Below are 26691 nucleotides of genomic sequence, written 5' to 3'. Positions count from 1 at the left end.
CGTTTTATATTCAATCCATCAGTGGATTTACTGAAAACATTTTTTAGATATTTTACTTTTGGGGAGCCAATATTGCCTTATTTATATAAAAAGTCCTCAGTAGTTAGTATATATAACTGGTTGAGTCCTATTTTTATAGTTTGTAAAGAGCTTGTTTTAGCAGCCCTAAATGGAGATAGAAAAACCCTATAAAACCCCTATAGCTTTCTTTGGTGGAGAAAAAATTGTTTAAGTCATTTTCCAAATACACAGTGAGTATCTGCACAGTGCTGGGTACTGATGCTACAAAGGTGATGTCACCAAGACAGGCGTAGCCCAGGTGAGACCTCTCTGAGGAGGTGACATTGAAGTTAGGCATTTGCTGTTCTGATAAATAATACATTATCAGGTCCAAGTGGTTCTGACTTTCATTTCATTTATGTTGGGTCTGTCTAGGCCCATTTGCTTAGGTTACATTCCAACAAAAAACCATAAACAATGAAACATTAATGTGTGGCTATGAACATTTTATTAGTATATTAGTAAGGAGCAAAGCATAACCATCAATAATGTGATGATAAAATTATAAATCATAAAATACAAGTTCATTGGTATTTTTTGTTGAAATTAAAGTTGTTTGTGTATGGTTGTTTTTATACTTTAGACATGGAGCATAGTAACCCTGCTTACACGATCAGTGCTGCATTGTGCTACGCAACTCAGCTGGTCAACATTTTGTCTCATATACTTGATATAAATCTTCCCAAAAAGCTGTGCAACAGGCAAGTAACCAAAGGTGGCAATGTCATCTTTATTATAGATCTCGTGTTCCTACTGTGTTCTTATTCTAATTAAACCAAAAACAGGAATTTAAATATTAAGCCAGAAAAATGATTATGAAATACTGAGATTTCAAAAGCCTAATGTGCAAATTTATTTCATTATCTTATAATTGCACATGAAGTCTTTGAGGAGACCACAGAGAATTCTTACTTGGAAAAATAATTGAAGGAAAAACTAGGATCTTTAGAGGGTATGCTCATGTGTAAAAAAAACTGAGTAAATTGTAACACTTGAATATTTAAGTTTTTAAAATAAAAAACAGGGATCCCTGGGTGGCACAGCGGTTTAGCGCCTGTCTTTGGCCCAGGGCGCGATCCTGGAGACCCGGGATCGAATCCCACATCAGGCTCCCGGTGCATGGAGCCTGCTTCTCCCTCTGCCTGTGTCTCTGCCTCTCTCTCTCTCTCTGTGACTATCATAAATAAATAAAAATTTAAAAAAATAAAATAAAATAAAAAACATGTGGTTTAAAAATTCAAAAAAAACGTAGGGATGCCTGACTGGTTCAGTCGGTAGAGCATGCAGCTTTTGATCTCAGGGTTGTGAGTTTGAGCCCCACGTTGTGTATAGAGATTACTTAAAAATAAAGTCTTTTTTTTTTTTTTTGAGATTTATTTATTTTTATTTAAGAGAGAGCACAAGAAAGCATGCATATTGAAGGGGGAGAGGGGGAGAGTTTTTTCAGCAGACTCTGCACTGAGTGTGGAACCTGATACATGGCTTGATCTCATGCCCCTGAGACCATGACCTTTGTCGAATGCTTAACTGACTGGGCCACCCAGGCACCCCAAAATAAAATCTTTAGAAAAAAATGTGAAGGTTTACAGTGTACTCAGTTCTACTAAGACGTTCCTATCTCTGTTCAGTCATCCTTAAACTTCAAGTCAAGTAAATATGTATTACTATCTCTTCTGCCCTTTTAAACACAAAAGATATACTAGGGTGTTCTGCATCTTGCTTTTTGAGTATTTAACAATTATTTGAGCCCTTTTCTGAGCACTGAGAGGGTACTGTGGTGACGAAAACATAATCCTTGCCCTCTTGGCACTTCATTCTGACAGAGGGTCAGATAACAAGTAAGCAGCATGTCAGCTGCTGCTGAATCCTGTGCAGGATGTTAAAGCAGGGTGAAAGAGAGGGAATGTAGTGGCAGGGAAGTGCTTGCATATGTGAGCGGACAGCTGTGTGATGATGTGGGATCCTGAGGGACAAGCTGTGGGCAAAGAGAGAAGGTCCTGTGGGGAGCGCAAGGGCGGCAGAGAAGGTGGAGGTGCAAACTGGGTGGGCCTTGTAGAGCCTTTGTGAGCCTCCAGCTGCCACTCTGCGTAGAGTGGACAGTTAACAGAGGTTTCTTTGTATAAATGGGCCAGGATCTCACCAGTCCCCTATTTATATTTCACAGAATAATCTTGTACATTCGTTTCAATAGTGTGCAAGTATTTGTGTTGAATAAATTTTCACAAGTGGAATTGCTTGGTCAGAGGATATATGTGTGCCTTTAAAATATTTATAGAGGTGGTGAAGTTGCTCATCATGAGAGCAGTAGTTCATCCTTAGAAAGTCTCTGTTGAGTATAACTTATAAAGAGACAAAGGACGTGAGGTATGTTATATACTTAACTGGTGTAAAATATACTCTTCAAAACAGACATTTTAACATAGAATTTCCTCAAAATAAAATACAACTTTACAAATTGTATGTTGTTTTTTTTTTCCCAGTGAATTTTGTGGGGAAAATCTCAGCAGACAGAAATTTACTCGAGCAGTGAAGAAACTGAATGCAAATATCCTTTACCTGTGCTTTTCTCAGGTATGGAAAATATGCTGAGAGCTCATTTTTAATGTGTTACATGGTTGAAAATATTAATCAGTTTTTTGCTTTTTCTAGCATGTAAACTTAGATCAGTTACAACCACTGCATACTCTCAGGAACCTAATGTACCTGGTCAGTCCAAACTCTGAACACCTGGGCAGGTAAGAATGGCGTTTGCTTTTTTCTAAGTGGTGGTGCTATGAGTACTTCTGAGTAGAGTTGTACATGTCAGCAGAGCACAGAGGCCTCTTCCTCACCCCCCACAGACTCCAGAAAAGGACAAAAATAATGTCTTACACAGAAGGAAGGAGTGGCTAATCATATTTGAACCTTTACGGTCCTTACATAATAATTTTTCAGATAATTAACATCAAGCATTTTTAACACCTAAAATGAAATAGAAGAACCCAGATGTTCTGGAGTGCAGCCACCTTGTGCTGTCCTTGAAGCCCAGAAGCCATTTCTTTGAATCCACATCTGTTTCTTCTCAGCTGTGTAGTGTCTGCCCCCTTTCCTATGTATTTTCTTTCATGCCTCCTCCCATTGTAAGAGATCTTCTCAATTTTATTTTGTCTATCTGGCCACCATTTATTGGAGATAAAGGATATTAGAAGCTTATAGAGTGAAGTAGTTTAAAATCCATTAGCTTAAAAATTGGAGTTAGTAACAAAAAAGACCATCTCTTAGCCCAAAAAGCATGACACAGAGGAAGCTTTTCTTTAGTTCCATGCAAGTAACTCCTCTCTGAGTACTTAGCCTTTTCCATGCTCTTAGCGGTCTCTCCATATATCTTGAGAGAGGACTTGGTTAATGTATTTGCACTTTTGAAAGAGGACAAAGAAAATAAAAGGCCCTTTCCCATCGTTCATTTGTTCATTCCTTTTACAACAAGAACCAAGGCTCCAGGGATACCCCTTCCACTGCTCGGCTTCCTCCACATTGCAGTGAACTTCCCGTGGTAATCTGCCCTTAGCCACTGGCTTGTGTTTCTTTCCCTACCTGAAACTAACTTTCCTGGGACATAGAACCCTTTGGAAAAACCTGTGCATTCTCTCCAGGGAACTGCGCACACACTTAGAATTTTGTGCCACTTTATAGGGACTTCATTTTCCTTGTCTCAGATTCCAGTCATTAATTCACAAACCACACAAACGTGTTAGAAATCCATCCCAGTTTTAGTGGTTGATTTCTGTAGGTTTGCTTGCCATCCTCTTTGTACCTTCTTTGTAAAGAGTTCTACATTAGGAAACTAATCCTTAACAACAAGAACTAGTAGTTACTGAGCCAATATTTATTGACCCTGAGCCAACTATCTGACATGCCTTAAATCATAGGTGGGATGATTATGCATATTTTACAGAGGGGGATAGTTAACTGAAGCTTAGCATAGTCAAGTAATTCGTGCCCATGATCACAGAGGCAGTAAAAGTAGTAGAGCCAGGGTCGCAGCACACATCTGACTCCAAGAGTAGTAGATACTCATGCTTTTAACCAGTACACACTATTTTATCACATTAACAGATTAAAACAAAAACAAAACAAAAAAAAAGATGAACCTGATAGATGCCAGAGAGCAGAAAATAAATTTCAATTCCCATTAATAATTAAAGAAAACTACTTGCAGATCAAAAATAGATAATTAGTAAAGGGTATCTATCATAAACATAGAGAAAAGACTATACTTAATGACATGTTCCTTACATGGATGTTTAATAAAAGCAAGAGGATGCCTGTTGTCACTGCCAGTTAACATCGCTCTGGAAGCCTAGATGAGGCAAAACAGTTTTACAAAGAAGTAAGGTATACTTATATGGGAAAGAAAATTAACTAAATTGACGTTGTTGTAGAGGGTATGATTGTTGAATTGGACATCCAAAAGAACTTGCTTTCTCACATGCTGACAACTAGCTAGAAGATGTAATGAGAAAAGGGTCCCCCTTACTGTAGCAGTACAAACTATAAATTATATAGGAATAATCTTTACAAAATATATGCAAACCATGTAAAGAAAATATGAAACTTGAAGACACCTATTTCTTGAGTGTCTGCCACATACCATACGAAGTGTGGGACTGAATAAAAGAGGGGCCTGAGGCAGTGAGGGATCCTCAGAATTTTCTAGGATCGGAAGGCTGGGTATTATAAAAATGCTACTTCTCCCCAAAAGAGAAGTGTGATCAGAATTTGAACAGATACTTCATGGAATTTTGACAGGCTAATTCTGAAATTTAACTAGAAGCATAAGCTGCAAGGAAATTTGGGAAAGAAGGGAAAAGGATGGGCTTGGCCCCTTTGAAAACATAGCATAAAGGTAGTTAAAACAAGGCGCTGTTAGCACACAAGTAGGTGGAGCAATTAGATGAAGAGAAGAGAGTCCAGAAACAGGCCCTGTCCATGCAGGGAGTATAACATGTCATAGGGGGGCATGTGGAACCAGATAATAATAGATTGATAACAGGGCTAGGTGGGTATTCATACAAGGACAGAGCTGGATGCATACTACATTCCATATATAAAAATAAATTCCAGATGATAGAAAAGGCCTTATTTTATTTAAAAAAAAAAAAAAAAACCTGTAAAATAGCTAGGAGAAAAGATAATGTTTTATAATCACAGGGTGGGAAGAGAATTACCATGCAAGCCACAAAACCCAAAACTCCATGAAGGGAAGGAGTTACATATTTTACTGTGTAAACTCTAAAGGCCTCTGGTAAAATACCAGATACCATAAAGTTAAGATAAGCAACAGATATGTTTTGCAGCCTGTACATCAGACAATGGATTAAAGTCTAGACTACATAAAATTTCAAATCTGTAAAAGAAAGACCTAATAGAAAAATAGACAAAGGATTAATCCAGGGAATTCACACAAAAGAAATGCAAGAAATTAGTATTCAAATGAAAAATATCTTCAGCCTCAATTAAGAATAAAGAAGCGGAATTCAAAACAGCTTTCCAGTTTTCACACAGCAATTGGGCAAACATGGAAAGAACTGCTGACATCCAATATTGGTGGTGGTTCAGAAAAACAGGCTCTCTTCTTCGAGGGGTGGATCTCTTTGGAGGGTCTGAGGTTTTCTATGGGCTTGCCCTTGAGTCAGCTCTCTAGTTAGGGTAGGGGTCTGTGCAACAGAAGCACACACACACAGCAAGGCTCATTACATCCAAGTTGGTGGTCTGTGAGCCAGGAGGCTAGGAGCTAGAGCTTCAGAAGTCCCCTTTCGCATGTGCCTCAGTCAGAATCAAGGCTGTCCAGAGATTGTTACTGGAATCTGGGTGAGACTTCCTATTTCCATGGAGACCAACTGAATTGAGGATCTCATCCAGAATCCAACATAAACCGTTTTTTCTTTGAAATAAATCCAACCTTGCAAAAATATTCAAAATTGCAAAAAATAAAAGTAGTGTAAAGACATACCCTTTACCCCAGACTCACCTTTGTTACTGTTTAACCCTATTTGTTTATCATTTGTGTATCTGCATAAAGACATATTATTTTTTCCTGAACCCTGTGAGGAGGGTAAGTTACATACATATAGCTCTTGACCCTTAAATACTTCTCAGTGTATTTCTTAAAAATAGGGTTATTTTCCTGCTTAACTACAGTACAGTTACAGTACAGTTACCAACATGAGCAAATTTCACATTGATACAATACTTGATCTACTGCCCATCTGCATGTTTTGTCTGTGGACCAGATCAGCATCCTTTATAGCATTTTCCTCTCCAGTATAGGGTCCGATCTAGAGTCTGGTGTTGGATTTAGTTGCTGTGTTTCTTTAGTCTTCTTTAAATCTTGAACATTTTCATAGCCAGTTTGTGTTTTATGACATTAACATTTTCCCCTTTGTATTGATAGAACTTTCATTCTGAATTTGATATTTCCTTACAGTGATTTTTCAGGAATTCTGGGCATTCTAGGCTGGAACACTGCCTGGGCCAGGAGTGTTTCTAGACACCCTGGAGGCCACAGTGGCCATCTGTCCCTCATTGGTGATGTTAATTTGATCACCTCGTCACAAGGCTTTCCACTTCTCCACTGTATAATTCCTAGATTTTTCCTTCCTCGCAACTAGGAAGTCATCTGTGGGGAGATACTTTGAGACCACGCAGTTTCCTGCTTTTATCAGAATTTCCTTCTGGATTTAATGTCTTGATTTTTCTTATCTGATTCAGTCATTACCATGATGGTGCTTGCTTTAATATCATTATCATCCAAAGTGCATAGTTTATGTTAGAGTTCATTCTTGATGTTGTATATTTTGTTGGGTAATATTTTTGAAATAAGATATTTTGCAAAAGAGAGTTTTAAAAACCAAAAAGATCATTTTGTTGCCTTAATTGGTAAGAACAGTTCCCTGCAGCATCTTGAGAAAATTACTAATCTTTATTCCATGATGACATTGAACATAAAAGACTGAATTCTTTTGCTAATTTTGTGTAATGTGTGTGGCTCAGGGTATGCTGGGCAACAGAAATTGCTCCAACTGACCACTTTGGGAATCATCCACTGGTTTATTTTTTCAGTTGAAATACTTGAGTACCTGCTCCATGTCAAGTAGACTCTGCCTAGAGGAAGTATCATCCCCCATCCCCACCCCACCCCTGACCAAGCTCCAGCCCCTCAGTATCACTCCTGCCTGACCCCTAGGAAAACCTTTTGAGAGGGGGTCTCGGGACAGTGGCAGTCTCATGCTTGTAGATAAGGTGACATCAAAGAGGAACAGAAAACAGGCTATACCTCTGAGCTAGCAGGAAGGAAGGCTTCATCTGGCGCGAGGTCCTAAGGCCCCTGGACAGCAGAGCTCAGCAGGCAGGACAAGAGAGCCCTGTGTTGAGGAAAGGTGGGAACCCGGCTAAGATACTTCGGTGGTGAATATGTTTAGTAGGCACCTGACAGGAGAGAAAGGCAGCTCTCTGGCAAGCTGAGGTGGGCGGGGCAGACTGGAGGCAGACCCTGGCTACAAAGAGGTGGTAGTGCAGTGAGGACCTGAGCTGGGGTATATGCTGAGGATCAGAGGGGGCTGCTTTGGTGATCCCAGGCAGGAGCGTGAGGGTGGAGGCCCAGCGGCTTGTTTTGAGATGGGTCACCTGGCTCAGCCAGAGATGAGCCCGATAGCTTAGCCTTCAGATGGAGAGCTCTGGCAGGCAGTGAAGCCAGGAGGAAGGGGAGGTGTCGGGAAAAAGTCTTTGGAGTAGACTTGTTTACCAAAGGAAAGAGAAAAGGGAAAGAGAGAATAAATGAATTGTAAGGAGAACCTTTAAGGAAACAGGAAAGGGATACTCCACTAAGATTCTGGTTTCAGTGTTTGGTTTGTTTGGAAAACTGCAGGTGAGGTAAGGGGGCTGTGAGGAGAGTCTCCCAGTTCCTGCTGCCTTCACCTCTTTCAAGTAAGGTTTTTCAGGCTAGCTGGAGGCCTCCTAGACTTGGGACCACCTGGTCAGAGGGGCACTTTAGGTGTAAATTGCCCCCAAGAGGACAAAGGGACACCCTGTGGTGCGGGTGCATCTTCCAACTTAATGAATATTTGTAAAGCCCTAAAAACAGTGCCCAGGAATGTTAGCTGCTACTGTTGCTGGTTCAGCCAAGAGGCAAGGTTGTCTTGGAGGAACCTGGAGAAGGTGGGTCAGAAGGTACACATGTGCATTGGAGGCCAGTGCCAGGCTTTTGTCATCGTTCAGGTCGCAAAGCATTTTGGACCATAGACTAAAATGGCAGGCTGTAATCATTCTAGGATGTGTCTCATTTTATTTTTGTTGACCTCTGTCATTTACCCCAGAGTAATTATCTGAGGCATGTGTCCTTATCCTGGGGGAAGTGGGTGGAGGGAGAGGGCTGCCAGAGGACCTTGACCACAGGGAGTCCTGGGGAGGGGCAGCACCACCTGGCTCTCCTGAGGCAGGAGCCGAGGGGGAAAGGGAAGCTCAGCAGCAGGCCTGGTGGGGTTTGCGGACACAGGTCCACGGTGGCCCTGATGAGCTCTCACCAAGGGGGAGGCCTGAGAAAGGTTCTTAGATTTGGAGGCGATGATGTTATCAGGGACCTTTGGGGAATAGTTCCCTCCTAAAATATGGTACAGAAATAGGGATTATTCCAGATGACTATATTCTAAATAGTTATATCTCATCCTGTCTTAAATGTGCCCCTAGAGAATTATGTGATCGTATCTTAAAATGTGTCCAGGAACCTGCTGTTGACACCAATCCAAGGAAGCACGGCTGCTGTGCATACCACCACACTAGTTAGCTCTTTTGAGTCATAAGAACGTAGAAACCGGAGGCTTCCATATTCAGAGAACACCCGTATGTTTTTTCTACACCATTTATTACTTGTTCCACCAACTAATACACCAGAGTGTACATCAAGTGACTGTTTTTGTCAGGACCATCTCATTGGAATACATAGATAGTGTGCAGTTGTTTAAACAGGAGATCATGCTGTGGGCCAGCATGGTGGGTCCCAGTGGATGGGTTTTCCATCCAGGGTCTTCCCCTGTCACAGAGGTGGAATTGAGGGACCATGTGGTATTGAGGTTTTATCCATGACCTGGATGGCTGCTATTTAAGTGAAGCACAGCACAATTAGAGGCCGACGGGGTATATGGTGCAGACTTGGGAAACGGGGAGTGGTGGCTCTGGGCCTCCTAGGTCCCGTCAGGCCTCTGTCACTTGTGGTCACAATGCTGGTTGTCTTGACCCCTCACTGTGTGTGCACAGGTCGGGGCCCTTTGAAGTGAGAGCAGACCTGGAGGAGTCCATGGAGTTCGTGGACCCCGGCGTTGCGGGTGAATCCGATGAGAGTGGCGACGAGCGCGTCAGTGATGAGGAGACCGACCTGGGCACAGACTGGGAGAACTTGCCGAGCCCCCGATTTTGTGATATCCCTTCCCAGCCCGTGGAAGGCTCCCAGAGCCAGAGCAGCCAGGTGTCCCCGCCCATCGCAAGCAGCAGTGCGGGTGGGATGATCTCCTCTGCCGCAGCCTCCGTGACCTCCTGGTTTAAGGCTTACACCGGACACCGCTAATGCGCACGGACCAAAGCACGCCAGGTTTGTGTCGAGAAAATTGTTCTTCCACTATGTTCTAGTAAATTTTGTGTTAAGATAGTGCCTGGAACAAAACGAGGTTAAACTTTGGGCTTTTTTTAAAGCAGGGAGACAAGCATTTCTACGTATCAAATGGCCAATGGGAGTGACCCTCACACTTATGATAGAACAACAGGTCAGAGGTCCTTCTGGCCAGACCCATATTGGTAGAAAAAAGACCAAGGTGTGCGTCCTGTTCTGTTAAGCAGAAAATTCACTGGGGGCTCCCTTCGGTCATGGGCCACAGGACCCACAGATGTGGGCTGACACATTGATCCTTGTGTCGCTGAGACTGTTCCTGAACACTTTACATTTTAGAGGTTGAATCACAAGGAAGTGATTCCTGATGATTAGGACTTGAAAGATAAAAACTGTTTCACATGAGTTTGTGCTTATGCCATCATTTTTTGTACAGAGAACCAGCAGGCAATTTGAAATACTTGATTTCTCTAGAATTTGGTCATCTTTGGTTTTTAAGTCAAGGATTTTGGTTTTGTTTGGAAGGGGAGGGATGGAGGGAGGGGTAGTTTAAAAATTATTTCACTCGTGCTGCTGCTGTCGTAGCTTGTCAGACATTCCTGTTTTTCTTTCTCCCACACACCAAAGAAATGAAGGTCTTTTTTATTTTTGGGCCCACATCCATGAACAGAAGAAATCCCAGCTGCAATTATGGCCTGGAGATTTAAAAACTATTTTCTTATATTCTGAAGGGAATTAAGTTCATTCTCACATAGATTATTGAATTCCTACCATCTACACTTTGTGCATTTTGAAATCGTCATTTTAAGGTCATTCCCCTATGTAAGCTGTCTGCCTGGGCACTAAGGTTAAAAGCCACTTAACTAAATGGCCTCTGGTCATTCTTCCAGTGTCCTAGTTTCTTTTGAAGGGATTCAGTAGGTGGCAGGTTTTCCCAGGGAATACCATCTTGCTTGTTTTCTTAGAGGTTGGCATTTCTCTAGAATCACTACCTGCACTCAAATGCAGAGCAAATCATAGCTGATACTACTCTTCTCTATCGGACAGAATTTTCCCTCACCAAGAGATCATCTTCAGCTAATATATCTGTCTTGTCATTCTCTTAGTGACAATCTTAAAACTGTAGAGAGGCATTATGTACAAATATGTAAGTAGTTTTTTATTTTTAATAATTGCAAAAAAAATCCTATGTAACAACTACAAAAAGAAATCCTATGAAAAATTCCTAACAGGCATTATTACCATATCTTTTTAGTGTGATTAGCATGACAGTACCTCAGATAAATCATTCAGAGATGTGCCCTTCCCTAGCTTCTTTTCTTCTTGTAATTATTATAGTTGATACTTTGCCTCCAAATCCGAGGTGCTATGTAGCTTTTGCTATTGGTATATTGAAATGTTTGGTAGAGTTGCAAAAGAAGGGTGTTTATCCTATCCAGGAGTTCCGAGTTCCCTGACTATGAATTTTCCACTGAGAGAGGAAACAGGCTTTTCTCCATGTGGGTTCTCAATCGGTGGTGCCGGGTACAGCTTCATGATTGCTGAGCTAGCATTGTACCAGCCAGGTCTGAAGTTCACAGGGAATGGGTAGGTAGACTTGAACAAATACCAAATGAATTTAAAATCCCATGAGATAAGGGTTGTCTAGGCACTTCAAACCCTCAAAAAGAAGAGCTTAGTCTCGAGCTAAGAGAAGACGGAAGACAGATTTGGGGCTTGGGGATAGAGATTGACCTTGGCTAAAAGATGCACAGTTGTCATGGTTTTCTCAAGTAAGCCTGTTACGAAACCATGAATGTGAGGTCAAACTAAAGAATAGAATCCAGAGATCACAACTCCTATCTAGAGTAATTCAACAAAACTTACAAGGATATGGGAAATTAGGGATTGATAGGGTGTATTTTGTTGTTTTTTATATCAACTAGAGGCACTTTATTTAGGATTAAATGATCAAACCCGTTAGTGGTTTTGAACACCAACATACTGGCTTACACTGCTGAGATATTTTGGTTTTCATTATTTTGCACTGGATCCACCCTGTAAATATTCTTAAATATACATTTCAACCACTGTTTTTTCCTACTCTCTTTGCTGCTCATTAAAATCTTTCATGTAGGTGCCAGAACCATATGTAAACAGCTTTTTAAAAAATTGAAGCTGGTATTTTTTTTAAACAAAAGCCATAGAACTTGGTTATGTTTTCCATATAAAATGATTTGTTGAAACAAGGTAATACTGATAAAAAACCTACAGGCACCAACTAGGCTGCTTAAAATGGTCTATTAAAGACTTTTTTTTTTTTTTTTGTAATGGAATATAACTAAGAGAAGTTTTGCACATCTGTAAGTTAAGGGGAAAAACAGTATGTCAACATTGGGGGTAGTGGACAGGATTCACCTAAGGATTCATGTATCGATAATTTAGGAAAGAACATTCAGGGGCATGCTGTTGTTAAAAGAACTACAGTGTCTGAGAATATCCTTGTGGTGTCATGTTGCAGGAATTTCCCATTACTCTGCGACTTCCAAACCAGTTTGAGTCATAACAAATGTTTTCTAAACTTTTATTGTATTATTGCAATAAATCTTTTAACAATAGTTTGCTAATATGTGTGTCTTTTTCAAGCTCTGATTACTCGTTTCTATTGATACGTTGAGGGTAGCAAAATGAGATTTAACTCTGGAATGTTTTATACAAATTGTAGGGTAATTTTTAAAGAATTTTTTTTGTGGGCAGCCTGGGTGGCTCAGGGATTTAGCGCCGCCTTCAGCCCAGGGCCTGATCCTGGAGACCCGGGATCGAGTCCCACATCGGGCTCCCTGCATGGAGCCTGTTTCTCCCTCTGCCTGTGTCTCTGCCTCTCTGTCTGACTCTCTATCTCTCATGAATAAATGAAATCTTAAAAAAAAAAAAAAAAAAGAATTTTTTTTGCTAGGTAAGGAAAAATATCTGGTAATCCTAAAAATTGTAGAGCTCATGGTGGTATTAGTAATGGTTCATCTCTTTCATCTCTGGTATCTCTGGTAAGCTGAGAAAAACTAGTTACTAACCACTTACATACTTTCTCTAAAGATGCATTTTTCTTTTGTAGCCATCATATGATGCATGTGCACTACAGTGACTTGGTGTATCATAGCAGCAGCATGGGGAGGAAGGGATGGGGACCTCGAGGTTGCCCATTTGGAACCTGCCCAGACTCTCTTCAGGACAAGAAAGAAAGTGAAGTATCAGAGTTAGAGTGGATCTATTGAGAGGAAAACCAAGTGATTTTGGAGAATCACACACACACACACACACACACCCTGTCCCCAGTCCCCTTTCAGGTTAGATTATAGAGAGGGTCACTTGCAGGTTGATGAGGATACCAAGAGTGTTTACAGGAAAACCATTGGCTGCAGAAAGCCACCCAGCAGCAGGAGGAAAACCGGCAAGGAAAGGGAAAGTCTTCCAAATAGAACATGTGTTTCAGTGCTCTTCAACCTCCCTAGGTAAAAGCATGCTCCTGTCTAGTGCATACTCAGATTCCCAGCCCCTGAGTTACATCATGGCTGATGCAGGAATCAGGGTGAAGCAGATGGGAAGCACTAAGGATAACTGCCTTAGTGGTTGGGTGGTCATCAAAAAGTACGCCAACAAAATGTCATGGGCTTTCAGTAAATCATCCAAACTTCAGCTATGAAATGCTCAATGAGAGAAAGCCACCACCAGTGCACAATCCAAGGATCTGGTGAAAAAAGAACAAATAATCCTAAAATTTGTATGGATCATGAAAGACCCCAAAAAGCCAAAGCAATCTTGAGAAAGAAGAACAAAGCTGGAGGTATCATAAATCCAGATTTCAAGATATGCTACAATGCTGCAGTGATCAAACAGTATGGTACTGGCACATAAGACAAATAGATCAATGGAACAGAATGGAGAGCCCAGAAATAGACCCATACTTACATGGTCAATTTACGTTACAAAGGAGGCAGGAATATACAATGGGGAAAAGACTATCTAAATGGGAAAACTGAATAGCTATGAAACTAGACCACTTTCTTATGTACACACAAACTCAAAATGGAGTCAAGACCTAAATGTAAGACTTGAAACCATAAAACTTCCTAAAAGAACACATACACAGTATGGAATTTTGCTACTACACCAAAATAATTGTTTTTGCATAGCAAAGGGAACCACTAACAAACATAAAGGCAACTTTATGGAGATTATATTTACAAATGATAAATCCAATAAGGGGTTAAGATCATATGTGTGTGTTTATATACACAACTCACCAAAAAAAAACCCAATCCAGTTCTTAACCTGAAGAGACATTTTTCTAAAGAAAATAGAAGGGTGCCTGGCTGGCTCAGTCAGTGGAGCATGCAAGCTCTTGATCTCGGGGTTATGAGTTTCCCACACTGGGTGTAGAGATTACTTAAAATCTTAAGACAAATGACCATAGACACATGAAAAAATGCTCAACGTGACTAATCTCCAGGAAATGCAAATCAAAACCACAGTGAGACATCAGTCATCAAAAAGATAAGAAATAAGTGCTGGTGTGGAGAAAAGGGAACTCTCAAGCACTGTTTGAAGGGAATGTAAATTGGTACAACCACTGTGGAAAACAGTATGGAGATTCCTCAAAAAGTAAAATTAGAAATACCTATGATCCAGTAATTCTGCTGAGTACCCAAGGAAAAAAAAAAAACCACTAATTTAAAAAGATACATGCACCCTATATTTATGGCAGTGTTATTTACCATAGCCAACATACAGAAGCAACCCAAATGTCCATCGATAGATGAATAAAGAAGATACGGTATGTGGGTATGTGTGTGTGTATATATATATACACACAAGATGGACTGTTACTCGGCCATAAAAAAGAACATTTTGCCTTTTGTGACAATATGGATGGACCTAGAGGGTATTATGTTAAGTGAAATAATTCAGAGAAAGACAAATACCATGATTTCGCTTATATGTGGAAACTGAAAAAAATGGCCATTCATAAATACAGGGAACTGATGGTTGACAGGGGTAGGGGAGATGGGTAAGACAGGTGAAGGTGATTAAGAGGTATTCCCAGTTCAAAATTCACGGGGTACCTGGCTTGCTGACACAGTAAAGCATGTGACTCATGAGTTCAAGCCCCATATTGGGTATAGAGCTTACTTAAAAAATTAAGTCACAGAAATAGTACAGCATAGGGATAATACTATGACACATTGTGACAAATGGTAACTATACTTACCTGTGGTGAATACTGAGTAATGTACAGAATTGCTGAATCCCTATGTTGCACACCTGAAACTAATAGAACATTGCCAACTATACTCCAGTAATTAAATTTTTTTAAAAGATGGGATTATAAAAGTCTGTTAAAAAAAACGGGGTGGGGGGAATCCCTGGGTGTCTCAGTGGTTTGGCGCCTGCCTTCGGCCCAGGGTGTGATCCTGGAGTCCCGGGATCCAGTCCCACATCGGGCTCCCTGCATGGAGCCTGCTTCTCCCTCTGCCTGTGTCTGTCTCTCATGAATAAATAAAATCTTAAAAAAAAAAAAATATCTTGGGCACCACTGAATCAGAGTCAGCACTGTCCAGTGGAAATAATAGAATTGGAATCTGCACATTTGACTAAATTTTGTTAGTCTCATTAAAAATAGGTGATGCCTGGGTGGCTCAGAGGTTGAGTGTCTGCCTTCAGCTCAGGTCATGATCCTGGGGTCCTGGGATCAAGTCACACATTAGGCTTCCTGCGGGTGAGCCTGCTTCACCCTCTGCCTATGTCTCTGCCCTCCATCTCTCATGAATAAATTTTTTTAAAAAGTAAAAATAGGTAAAATTTTTATATTCAAGATATCCAAAAATATTATTTTGACATGTAATCAATATGTAAACTAAGATTGGGGGGGACAGAGGGCCTGCAGAAGGGTCATACTTGTATTCTTGCCTTGAGCCACAAAAATACTGAGGAAGGCTTGCCCCTTTACCTACACCCTTATAATAAATCCTCCTTGAATTTGGTCATTTTGGGTGTGCCTGTTTCCTAGTGAGACCTTGTGCAATGAAGAACCTCTGCAGAGTAGAGACCCGAACAAATGGAGGGACCTTAAGCCACGACTACAAGCCATGGAAAAGAGAGAGGTAATGGGAGAGGTCCCAGCCACATATGGGGGCCACCTCACCACCATCTGTCTCTACTTAGGTGTCAGGGCTGAAATGAAAACTGTTCCTGGCAGGCTACACACCCTGCGGGAGCATCCTGCTCAACCACCTACATAAAGGAGGCTTTAGTGTGGAAGAGCAGACTCAAGGCCAACAGCTGAGTCCCTGTGGGGAAGGCATTGGCCTGGGCCTGGCTCCACCCCTACTCCTTCTTGACTGCAAACGTGCAGTTGTGCCAATAGGACATCTAACCTCATAACAGATGGAAACAGACACAAATACGACTTTGCTTTACATCTTACCAATGGGCAACTTTTGAATTACATTTTTGAAGTGCATCATACTCTTCATACCGTGCAACAGACATCTGAAGATGCCAGTTTGTAAATCAACTGTTTGATATGGGGGAGTAAGGGGCAGAAGTATATTAAGCAGCACAGGTGATAACTGCCCTAATTAGGAGATGGGATGTGCCATTCGTCAAGTCTGTTTCTGCTGTGCACACATCCCTCAGCAAGAGCACCTCCTCCTTCACTCCTTACACAGGTCTCACCACTGTCCTTGGTACAGATGATTCTCTGCCGGGGGGTGGACACAAAGGATCTCCAAGAGTGATTTCAGCTGTATGCCCTTTCCTTCCTAAATGCCAACTTCAGAACCTAATTCCTGCTGTGTTTCATTGTTCCAAAGAATTTGAGACAAAGGGTCCCCAAACAAGTTTGTACTGAGGCCTCTTCTCTAAGAGTGGATGGGAGGGCCTATCAGGGGGGTGAGACTATCACCTCTCTGTTCTGGACTCCCCAGCCAGGAACACTAAGTGGCTCTGCTCCTCTAAGAGAACACCAAGGTCAAATGAGCCACCTAGAATAGGGGTGCTGCCTGACTGGTTTTGCTTAGGCATAAATACACTGGAAGTCACCGGAGGGAGCATGACCACAATGATGTTTGCTCTTCCCATGAGGTTATGCAAACACCAGCTACGGCCACAAACTTAGGAACAGCATGCACATCAATAGAAGGGACTGCACCCTTCCCACAGGGGTACTTTTACCAACTTACAAAGATTGCAACACTAGCTTATTTGAACCCAGAAGAAAAACACGGAAAGGATCAGGTTCCCCAAATGCTAAGCCATGTGCACCGTAGAGCATGCAATTCAGTGCAACATGGTACCTGGCAGGAAGAGCTGTGCGACGTCAGCTCTTGTGATGAGTGGTCTGCAGTAGACTGCAAGAAGTTTGGGGATGACGGGCTTCGTTCTGGTTTTCAGGCAGACTATCTCTTTGTGGGACAGAGGAGGAGATAATAGCCAGTCTGCTGAGTGAAGAATGAAGGCAGTGAAAGCTGGGAAAATGCCTGGGAATACCCATGTAGTAAGTCTCCAAGGCCCGTCCATAAAGGGAGGCAGGGTGGCCCTAACAAGTCCATGTTAGAAGGGATAGTTGGACAGAGCCCAGGAAGGGAGCATAGGTGTCAGCCCACAGCCTTCTGCAGCCACCGGGCCCAGCGCAGCCTCCAGTCAGGGGAGCCACTGGCAACAGAGCCCAGATCACACCAAATGCACAACTGATGGTTAACCCAGCACAACTCAGAGGGCTGCTGCGGGAACATTCCTAATCAAGAGTGCCCCCAAGAGACCAGCTGTAATCCTTCTAGATCCCTTTAATCCTCCCCACTTCAGGTTTCTCATACTTCAGGTGGAAAATTACAGTAAAGCCTAGGGCCATCAGAACGTGCCAGCACCCCTCACATTTTTTTTTAAAGATTTTATTCATGAGAGACACACACACAGAGGCAGAGACACAGGCAGAGGGAGGAGCAGGCTCCATGCAGGGAGCCCGATGTGCGTCTTGATCCCGGGTCTCCAGGATCACGCCCTGAGTTGAACGCAGGTGCTCAAGGTCCCTCTTTGCTCCTTCGCTATTTCCAATTCATCTCCATCTTGCATACTGGGTAGAGGATGGTGGGGGAGATCTCTGACTCCCAGATTTCTCTCATTCTAATTTTTTCCTGACGATTGGGAAAACTAGGCCAGGCACATTGAAGCCTCTGAACAAAAACCAAAAGGTGGAGGTTTTATTTGGGTCCCCACGGCAAGGTTATTTCCTTTCTCGTGAGTCAAGTTCAGCAGCAGCGCTGGAAAGCAGTAGTGCTGGGCTGTTGCAAGGAATTTAAAGTGGGCGGTCTTCCCCGGCGTGGCACTAGGGGGCTCTGGAGCAGTGTCTCTCCCCTAAGAGGAACGCTAACTCCTCTAAATCCACACCAGGGAGGGGGGCGCCCTCTGATGCCACCTGCGGAAATCCTCTCATCCCCACAGGCAGTACTGGCTCCTGCCACAATGTTCCAAGGGGGTTGCCAGTGATTTGAGGCCCCCAGGAATCACATGCCAAGATGGGGCGGAGGCATTCTTACCTGGTCCTCTGCTCTCAGCCCGAGTCACAGCTCTGTGTCCCCCGCAAAAACCAGATCCGGCATGGCTGCCTTGGGAAAACCAACTAAAACAATCGTTTATCCTGTGCGTCCGCCTGGGCAAATGTAGAAGCGACAGCTAGTAACAAAGCAAGCTGTGTTTTCTGGGCACTTTCCACCCGCCCAGCTGTACTCTAAATCCTGTGTGTGCAGATCTGCTTTAATCCTAAATCATGAGCCATGACAAAGCTATCAGGAAGGCATGCAGAGACTGCCAGTCTAAAGCAAACCACAGGGGAGGAGGAAAGCCCTGGAAGCCTCAGCCCAGGGCACTCGAACTGAAAAGCATTTCTGCCATCCCTCCACTGGGGCAAGTCGTGGGGCCGGCGCAGATACCAAGAAGGAAACGAGGGCTCTTCTCAGCCTATCCTTGTACTGTCACAGGCTCTGGCCTCGTGGGCTCCGAGGCTTCACGGCCATTGCCTGACAGGGGCCCACTTGTTCGGGGTTAGGATGCCGCCTGCCCAGGGAGCAGCCGCTGTGTCTACGAGAAGGGGCGGAGGAACCGGAGGCAGATTCCGGGTTGGAAGCCGCTCCACGGCCACCCACCACCTCGCCACGGGTGACCCTGGCTCCACCCGGCTCCAGCCCTGTCCCACTGTGCTTGGCTGACCCAGCCGTCTCCTCAACCTAGTTACTTCTGCTCTCCTTCGGGGCCACCGCAGCCTGCACTCATCACTTCCCCATCAGCTCCTCCCGGGAACAGTTATGCTTCTTCACGGCCTGAGGCTGACCCCGGTTCCAAGGGGTTTCGGTGGGTACCTGATTTCAAACCAACCTAGTTTTTAGGTAAGCCTCTGCAGCAGCTTTTTGGGGGCCAGTACCTTCCAGCCCCACCCAGCATTACATGACCACAGACTTGAATATATCCTGACTTCTTAATCATTAGCTAGTCACGCTTAGACATGCTGTGAGAACATCCTAGATAATACCTCCTCCAACAGGAGACATGGTAGGTATTGGGCAGACAACAAATTCAAAATAAGCATTAAAGTATTGCAAAAATGTAAGCTCATAGGATTAAGATGGTCTCTTTTCTGTGGCAAAAAAACAATTTTCTCTCCCCCTTCTAACGACTCAAAATTTAAATTCTTGCGATTTAATTCACCACATAATTCTCCACTATTAATTACCTCAAAATAGTAAGGAAAAATTATGCAAAACTCAGGTCCCATTTAAGATGCATGTTTTTATTGAAGTTAAAAAAAAAATTCGTAACCAGACAGAAAGAGTAAAGTAGACAAGGATGTTATTATCTGACTATATAATATCCTCTCATTCTTGGTGGATCACTAAAATATAACAAAGGATTGTTCTCTATGCTAATTTTAAGGTTGTCCAGTTAAACCATTATTTGGTATCTTCAACAGGTTAACCTCTTAACTATTTAGAGTTTCTTCTCAGAAACATTATATATTATACAAGAAACATTCATAGTTTATTTGGGAAACATTCATATTTTATACAGGATGTACAAATTTAAGACAAGACAATAAGAAAAAAAAAATACCACACAATTGTAGCCGCAACACTATCCTAGCTGCATTGTGGGGATTATGTTCAGTCTGTCCACTATATACAACTGCATTTAATAGTGTTATTTACAGAGGGGCCAAAGCACTCATCTAAGGTAAAGGCGCTCGGGTTTAATGTGCACTTTCATAGCCCTATGAAAACACAACCATTATATACACTGTAAACACCACAGGGCATGAAATCCATCTCCAACCACAAACTTCAATCTCACAGATCAAGCATACAAGGGCTAAAGGTAAGGTGCCTGACTTTTCCTTTGTAAGCATACTTTTCATCCAAGTGTGCTGCTATTCTTTCCATAGGACACTAGTCACTTATTTCAAATATGGTGCCAGTGCTTAAAACATTTCTGGAACCCCTTTTTGGGGATTGCCTGCATAGTCTGCAATGAACTCTTCTGAACGTCCTTGTTGGTGGCAAGTCTTTGTCCTTTGAGGATGGATTTGATTTGGGAGAACAGGCATATTCACAGCCAAGCGAATCAAACTGTGGGGACACCACCCTGGACCAAATGGGAGGCGCCACTATAAACAATGAGACCAATTTCCTCATATAGCTCATAAAGCCAGAGTTTAAAAAATGCCTGAGCAATGGCAGTCCTGATGGAGTGAGTACAGATTCTCCTACAGTGATGGCTCTGAGGGGCAACATTCACTTGAATGGTGGATCTAGGTGGTGTTTTGCCATTTTAAGGATTAGTCCTTTTGTCACCTCTCACGTAGACTCTAGTATTCCTCTTCAGTTTCGGTCCCCTTTGCTTTCTTATGGATCGCCCGGTTAAAGCTGTGGCAAGCAGGGACCCAGTGATTGTCATGAAGCCCCAGCTTACAGCCAGGGAAGCCCTTCTGAGACCGGTGGCAGCACATCCAGTATCCTGGCCCATAGGGCAATGCCTGGCAATAGGGCTTGGGGTGCCACCGGCACAGGGACACATCCCCTTTCACGTATTTTTTCTTGCACTGCTTGCAAGGGTCCTCTCTATATCGCGGATCTCGCACCCAGCGGGAGTCTGCGGGCCTGATGTTGTAGTATTCGATGATAAACTTGAAATAGCAGCAGGTACACTTAAGAGCCACTAAGCTCTTGGTGGGGAGTAACCTGAAGATTTTCACCATGAGGTGGTGGGGCAGAAAAGCCATGTACTGCTGAGGCTCCAAAAGCTGCTGGATTTTAAACCTTGTCTCCAGAAAGTCATGAGACACTTGCTTCTTCCAACTGGATGCCTCGAGCACCGGCAATGTACTTTCCACCGGAGAGGCTGGCGGGACAAACGCGTCAGCTGACACGCTTTTCTCCTCTGAGGCACTGTCCCCCTCAGCAGCATCCTGAAGCTGCCTGGCCTCAGGAGACTCCCTTGTGCTTTCACTCAACTGGGAACAGCCCGACTGGCGTTGACCCGGTGGCAAAAAAAACAACATCCCTGGAAGTGGGTCTTCACAGGACTTTAAACTAGAAGGCTGGCCTTGCTCTACCTTGGACACAGTGATACTAATGCACAAAGGTTCCTTTCTTCTCTGATCAGGATTTTGGCTAGTGAGCGGAGCGAGCTCTCTACTCCTACAATCAACAGCATCTGTGGGCAATTCAATGGCTTGAGGGCAGGTGCGAGGAGGAAAAGGTGACCCAGCAAGTTCCTCGGTCATTTCCACGTCGTATCTATTGCCGTTTTTCATAGCAGTTTGCTGATCTGGCTCAAATTTTGCACTGTCTGTGAGGAAATTCACACCGGCCGGCAATGGGGGACAGCCCCGAGGAGCACTGTCCCAGGACTCATTCTCCCTAGGAGAACAATGGTCAGCTCTTGAGAGACTGTGGTCCGCAGACACAGACCCCACAGGATTCACCTGAGTGTCTGGTGCCTCCAGGGCACCTTTGTTTGTTTTGCCTTCATTAGCCAGCGTGCCATTTGCAAGCAACACCCGGCCCACATTTCGACGGAAGCTGTTATTCCTCGAGAGGCTCCCAGGCTCACGCTGGCTCTGCCGCTTCAGGCACTCAGACTCCAGCCTGGCTACCATGTCAAGGACACGGATTGGCTCACTCTGTGGTTCACCGACCTCAGGATTTCCCCTTTCTGTGGATTCTTCACAAGCTCCTGGAGCAGAAAAGGGCTCGGAGGCTGAGAGCCCACCTCTGGCCTGCCCAGGAAACCTCACCACAGACGGTGAATTAGTGCAGTTTTTCGTACAAGTAGCCAGTAGGGCACTGGCCCTTTGCTCAAGGAAGGCAACCATCTGTATGACTGACAGAGGCCTCCCGGTATAGACCCCATCGCCACTGTCACTCACATAATGCACAGAACAGTGCTCAATGCCGCACGCAAAGGGCTCAGGCTGGTAGCACCTGCTGTTGACTTCCCTCATCCTTTCTAACTGTATCTTGGCTTTTTTAAGATCCCCTGATTTTTTCCTTCTTTTAGTAGCTCTCCCATCAATATCCCAGGAGCTTTTTATTTTCATAGATCCTATCCTATTGCTACACTGGTGGGCTGCAAAGAATGCAATTTTCTCCTTGGTATTTCCCGGTTTCACAACAGCCCAGATATCAAGCGGCCCTTCCCCTTCTTCACCCTGGTGGATTGTTGCACATGGTGCATTCTTCTTGGTTTTAACATTCAAGCTGCTCTCTACAGGACTCTTCCCACTCATGCTGCACAAAACATTTGGAGAAATAATCCCAAAAGGCTTTCGAGATGATGCTTTACCAAGAGAGGGTGAAGGAAATACACTTGGTTTCATGTAGCTAGCTTTGCATTTTTCATCATTCACTTCGTGGTGGGTCATAGGAGTTCTCAAAGTTTCCTTGCTGATTTCCAGAGGTGACACTTTCTTCTGGAGTTTCCAGTATGGCTTTAGGTGCATAACAGAGGCTCTACAGGAAAGAAATACATATTTGATTAAGATAGTGCTTTTGTTTTTAGAAAAGTTTTTTAACATATACTCTGACAGTCCTAGCAAGTAATAGAAACATTGTCAGTACATCAAATCTTTACCATACCAACTCTCATTTCAGCTAGTTTTTAATGTACAGATCAAGAATAATAATCTTGATAATAATAATAAGTGAGGCACCTAGGTGGCTCAGTTGGTTAAGCATCTGCCTCTGGCTCAGGTCATCATGTAGGGGTCGGTCCTGGGATTGTCCCCCGTGTTGGGCTCCCTGCTTCTGCCTCTGCCCCTCCCCCTGCTTGTGTTCAAATAAATAAATACTTAAAAGAAAAAAAAAAGGCAAAACAACCATTTTCCATGGTGAACAGGCCAGAAAATAAATTGGTGAATGAGATTGAATAGAAGTGAATTTCAGATAGTGACCTTAGTTAACATCTTATACATAAAATTAGTCCTTTAAATGTTAGGGGGGAAAAAAAGGAAATAACTTACTGAAAACTTCCAAATAATAAGTACAGTATAGAAGGAAAAGATAAAAAGAACTGGCCCGAATCCCTAGTAGACTGACCCTATTTGTAAATCGTCACAGCTAGCATTTTATTGGTTGCAAACAATCTGTCAAACTGTTGTACTGGTTTCTAAACTTTTCTTACTGTTGGGTATTTTAGATGTTTATTATTTTTCATCTGTTTGCTTATATACTTTGCCCATCTACCAATCTTGATTTTTTAAAAGAATTTATTTATTTATAGAAGGAGAGCATATGCACACATATGTGAGCAGGGGGAAGAACAAAGAGAATTTCAAGCAGACTCACACAGAGTGGGGAGTCTGACGCAGGACTTGAACTCATGACCCTGAGATCGTGACCTGAGCTGAAATCCAGACTTAGACGCTCAACCAGCTGAGCCACCCAGGAGCCTCTAGTCTTGATTTTCTAAATAATTTATTTGTATAAGCTCCTGTCAAATTTCCTCCAAATACCTTAAATCAAATACAGAACCCATAATCCTTATTAGGTCTAAAAATCATTTTAGACTATTCTAAACTATTTCAGAAAAACAATGTCCTGTTTTGTTCTCTGACCAAGGCTAGAGGAGACAGGAACCATCTCAGAAATTAGAAAGATGATTACATGCAGAGATGTGTGTTTTAGTCCTTGCTCTATCATTAATTAGCTAGACTCAGTTTGGTTTACCTTGGACAAGTCACTTCCTCTCTGGATCGCACTTCAAACGTTGACAGAGGGATCTGAATACTAAATTATCTAATAAGCTCATCAATTTTTACAATAAAATAACCATTGTTACACAGAACACTATACACAGAGAAAAAAATGTTTTGTCAGGATATCTGGTCTCCTGCAAAATAAACCAACAGACAAAAATAAATATCTGTGATCATGGGTTGGTGGCAAGAGCCCCACAAGTCTGAGCACATAGAATTTCCCTACTCTCACTTGTGTGGACACCAGTCTAGGACACGCATATTCGGCAACTCAGCGTATTCCCTTCCCTTATCATTCACTTTATAACATTTAGTGAGTGCTTGCTATGTGTCAACCTCTATGATAATTGCTTTCAGATACTAATTTTAATCGTCAAGGATGAAAGTGGCCATACAGAACAAGTCTGTTTACCTTTCAACTCTTAATTCCTTGAGTCTAGGCTTAGTTAAAAGAAGAAACGAAGAAACAGGAATATGAGTATCTTCTAGCTAGGTGAAGAGAAATCTTGCATTTAAGACAAAGTATCTTTTCAAAGATAATCCTGAAATAGATCAGATTGGTTTGTTGATAATCTCTGGCAATTTCTATCCTAAATCTGTGATGTGCCCCCTTTCCTGCACTATAGCATTTTTATAGCATTTCTATCATTTACAAAAAGACCCACTGAGAACTCTTCAGGATGAATATATATGAATAAAATAAATGAATAAAAAGAGGCTTTATATATCACTAACTCTGTCAACAATTTCCTTTTATTCATATTTTCATATGGTTTTTCATCTTCTCTACAACCCTTCTCTAAGTGAAATGAAAGAAATGGAAGTTGCTGGAAAATCCAATAAATTCTCACATAATGATCTCATTACAGAGTGTCTGTGAATAAATTTAAACTTCAGCAATGTGTGTGCCATTCTGCATTGTGCAATATGTTCTCTTCGCCTTCTTCCCCCACACATTATTTTAGGTGCTATTATTGATAGGCAAGGACATTAAGAAGAAAATAATGTAATTATGGAAACTTTTTTTTTTTTTTTGCATTTATTAACCTGTAAAGTCGGCTCAATGACATGTTGCTAGTAGACAGGGTTTTAGGAGGACTAAAACAGGAGATGATCCCAGGGAACAGAAGTGAGAGAAGGTACAACTGGGAAGGAGAAATGCCAGTAAGGTCATTCGATGCAATTGGGGTGACTGCTGGAGGGTGGGGGACGAGTCTGGGGGATTGCTGAAGGAAGCACGATTAGGGATGGGTTCTTGTCGCCTACTAATTAAAGGTTGCCCAGGATATTAACCTCCCTCCTTCCTGCACTGGGCTTGAAGGTCCTAAGGCAGAAAACAGAAAAGTGCTGGCAGACTTAGAGTGAGAAACTATGGAAATCTGAGTTTGGGTTGAGATCCATGGAAGACCACAAGGGTATGATACAGGGCACCAGGGGCATCTGCCACAAAAACCTGTAAAATGGAAACTTGAGATCTCTAACAGATTATACCAGATGGTGGCACTCTGCCCACATCCAGCCCACCCCCACAAACAAAGGCACTGTGGAAATCTCCAGCCAGGTTTCCATGGTTGCCAATCTCTTCATCACAATTGTACTTTAAAGTTCTCCATAATAAAGTCCTGCTCTCTTGCAATTAAACAAAATGAAGGGCTCTAGCACCTACCTACACATGACTATTCCTTAGATAATCAGAAATATTCTTGTAAAAAATTAAGATCCCCGGGCCCAAGGAATCAGAAAATCTGGGATTGGATCCAAAATTTCTGCAATCTGTTTTTAACCTTTAGAGTTAGCTTCGAAGGGATTAAAGGTCATGTGCTAGATCTGATGTAAGAATGTCAGTGGGGTTCTGGATTTGGGCTAGTGTGCTGGGCCACCAAGAGGGGTGAGGTAGAGCTGCTCAACAAAAAGTCTAGCAACTAGTCCATCCTGAAGCATCTATTCAACAGCTGGTTAAAGACAGACCCAATTTCTTACTTGTTATTTTCTCTTTAAGGCACAAAAAAAGCCAGTAGCCTTTTTATTGCCAAATTTCCTCTTTAACTCCAACTCCTGAGTTTGACAGTTTCCCCCCCCCCCCCCCCCCCCCCAGTTCTCTTCTCTTCTTCCCCAGCCTTAGATGTCTGTCTTCCTCAGCGTTCCTTCTTTTTCTAGATCATTACTCAGGCTATATATTTAAGTGCTCTCTTGTAGTTCTTAACAAGCACATACCGATGACTCTCCAATGGTGTGCTCTCCCAAACTTCATATTCTATTGCCTGCCTTGCAGGCATACCTGGATGTCAGAAAGAATCTCAAAAATTGACACAACTAGTTAACAAAAACACCAAGTACCTAGCCAGTCAAGCCAGAAAGTTGGGTCGCTTATAGATTCCTCCTCCCTGACCCATATCCAATCACTAAAATGCTCCCTCCTAAAAAAATTAAAAAATAAAAAATAAATAAAATGCTCCCTCTTCATTTCTGGCATAAGTGCCCTAGTTTAAGCAGCTATCTTATCTCTGCTACATTACTGTTACCTATAGGAAAGCCTAACCTCTTTATCAATGGAATGCAAAGTGAGGCCACCTAGCCAACCTATCAGCTTCATTTCTGCTTTGCCCCTACCTTATTTCACACTCTGGGAGCTTATGCACAGAACCACTACTATAGGACCTGGTAAATGAAGGTTAATCATAGCACTTAAGATGCAAATTTTAAAGCAATCAAAACC

The 26691-nt window shown here is 42.6% G+C and overlaps 2 protein-coding genes across 12 annotated transcripts in view; one reads left to right on the top strand and one right to left on the bottom strand.

The window, feature by feature from the left end:
- ATG14 (autophagy related 14) overlaps positions 1-12294 on the top strand; it is a 35265-nt gene extending 22971 nt beyond the window's left edge. The window contains exons 7-10 of the mRNA XM_025442916.3: positions 644-761; positions 2541-2631; positions 2710-2795; positions 9352-12294. Coding sequence (XP_025298701.1) covers positions 644-761; positions 2541-2631; positions 2710-2795; positions 9352-9658 — 602 coding nt within the window. The 3' untranslated portion in view covers positions 9659-12294. The remainder of the gene's footprint in view (positions 1-643; positions 762-2540; positions 2632-2709; positions 2796-9351) is intronic.
- Positions 12295-19493: 7199 nt separating this feature from the next.
- Positions 19494-26691, bottom strand: part of FBXO34 (F-box protein 34) — a 152953-nt gene continuing 145755 nt past the window's right edge. For all 11 annotated transcript variants that reach the window (XM_025442479.3, XM_035720142.2, XM_025442486.3 and 8 more), the window contains one exon: positions 19494-22731. In XM_025442479.3, the coding sequence (XP_025298264.1) occupies positions 20586-22721 (2136 nt within the window). In that variant the 5' untranslated portion in view covers positions 22722-22731 and the 3' untranslated portion in view covers positions 19494-20585. The remainder of the gene's footprint in view (positions 22732-26691) is intronic.

The sequence above is a fragment of the Canis lupus genome, chromosome 8 (assembly GCF_003254725.2).
Source record: "Canis lupus dingo isolate Sandy chromosome 8, ASM325472v2, whole genome shotgun sequence".
NCBI classification, from domain to species: Eukaryota; Metazoa; Chordata; class Mammalia; order Carnivora; family Canidae; genus Canis; species Canis lupus.
This window is presented reverse-complemented; position numbering and strand designations above follow the sequence as displayed.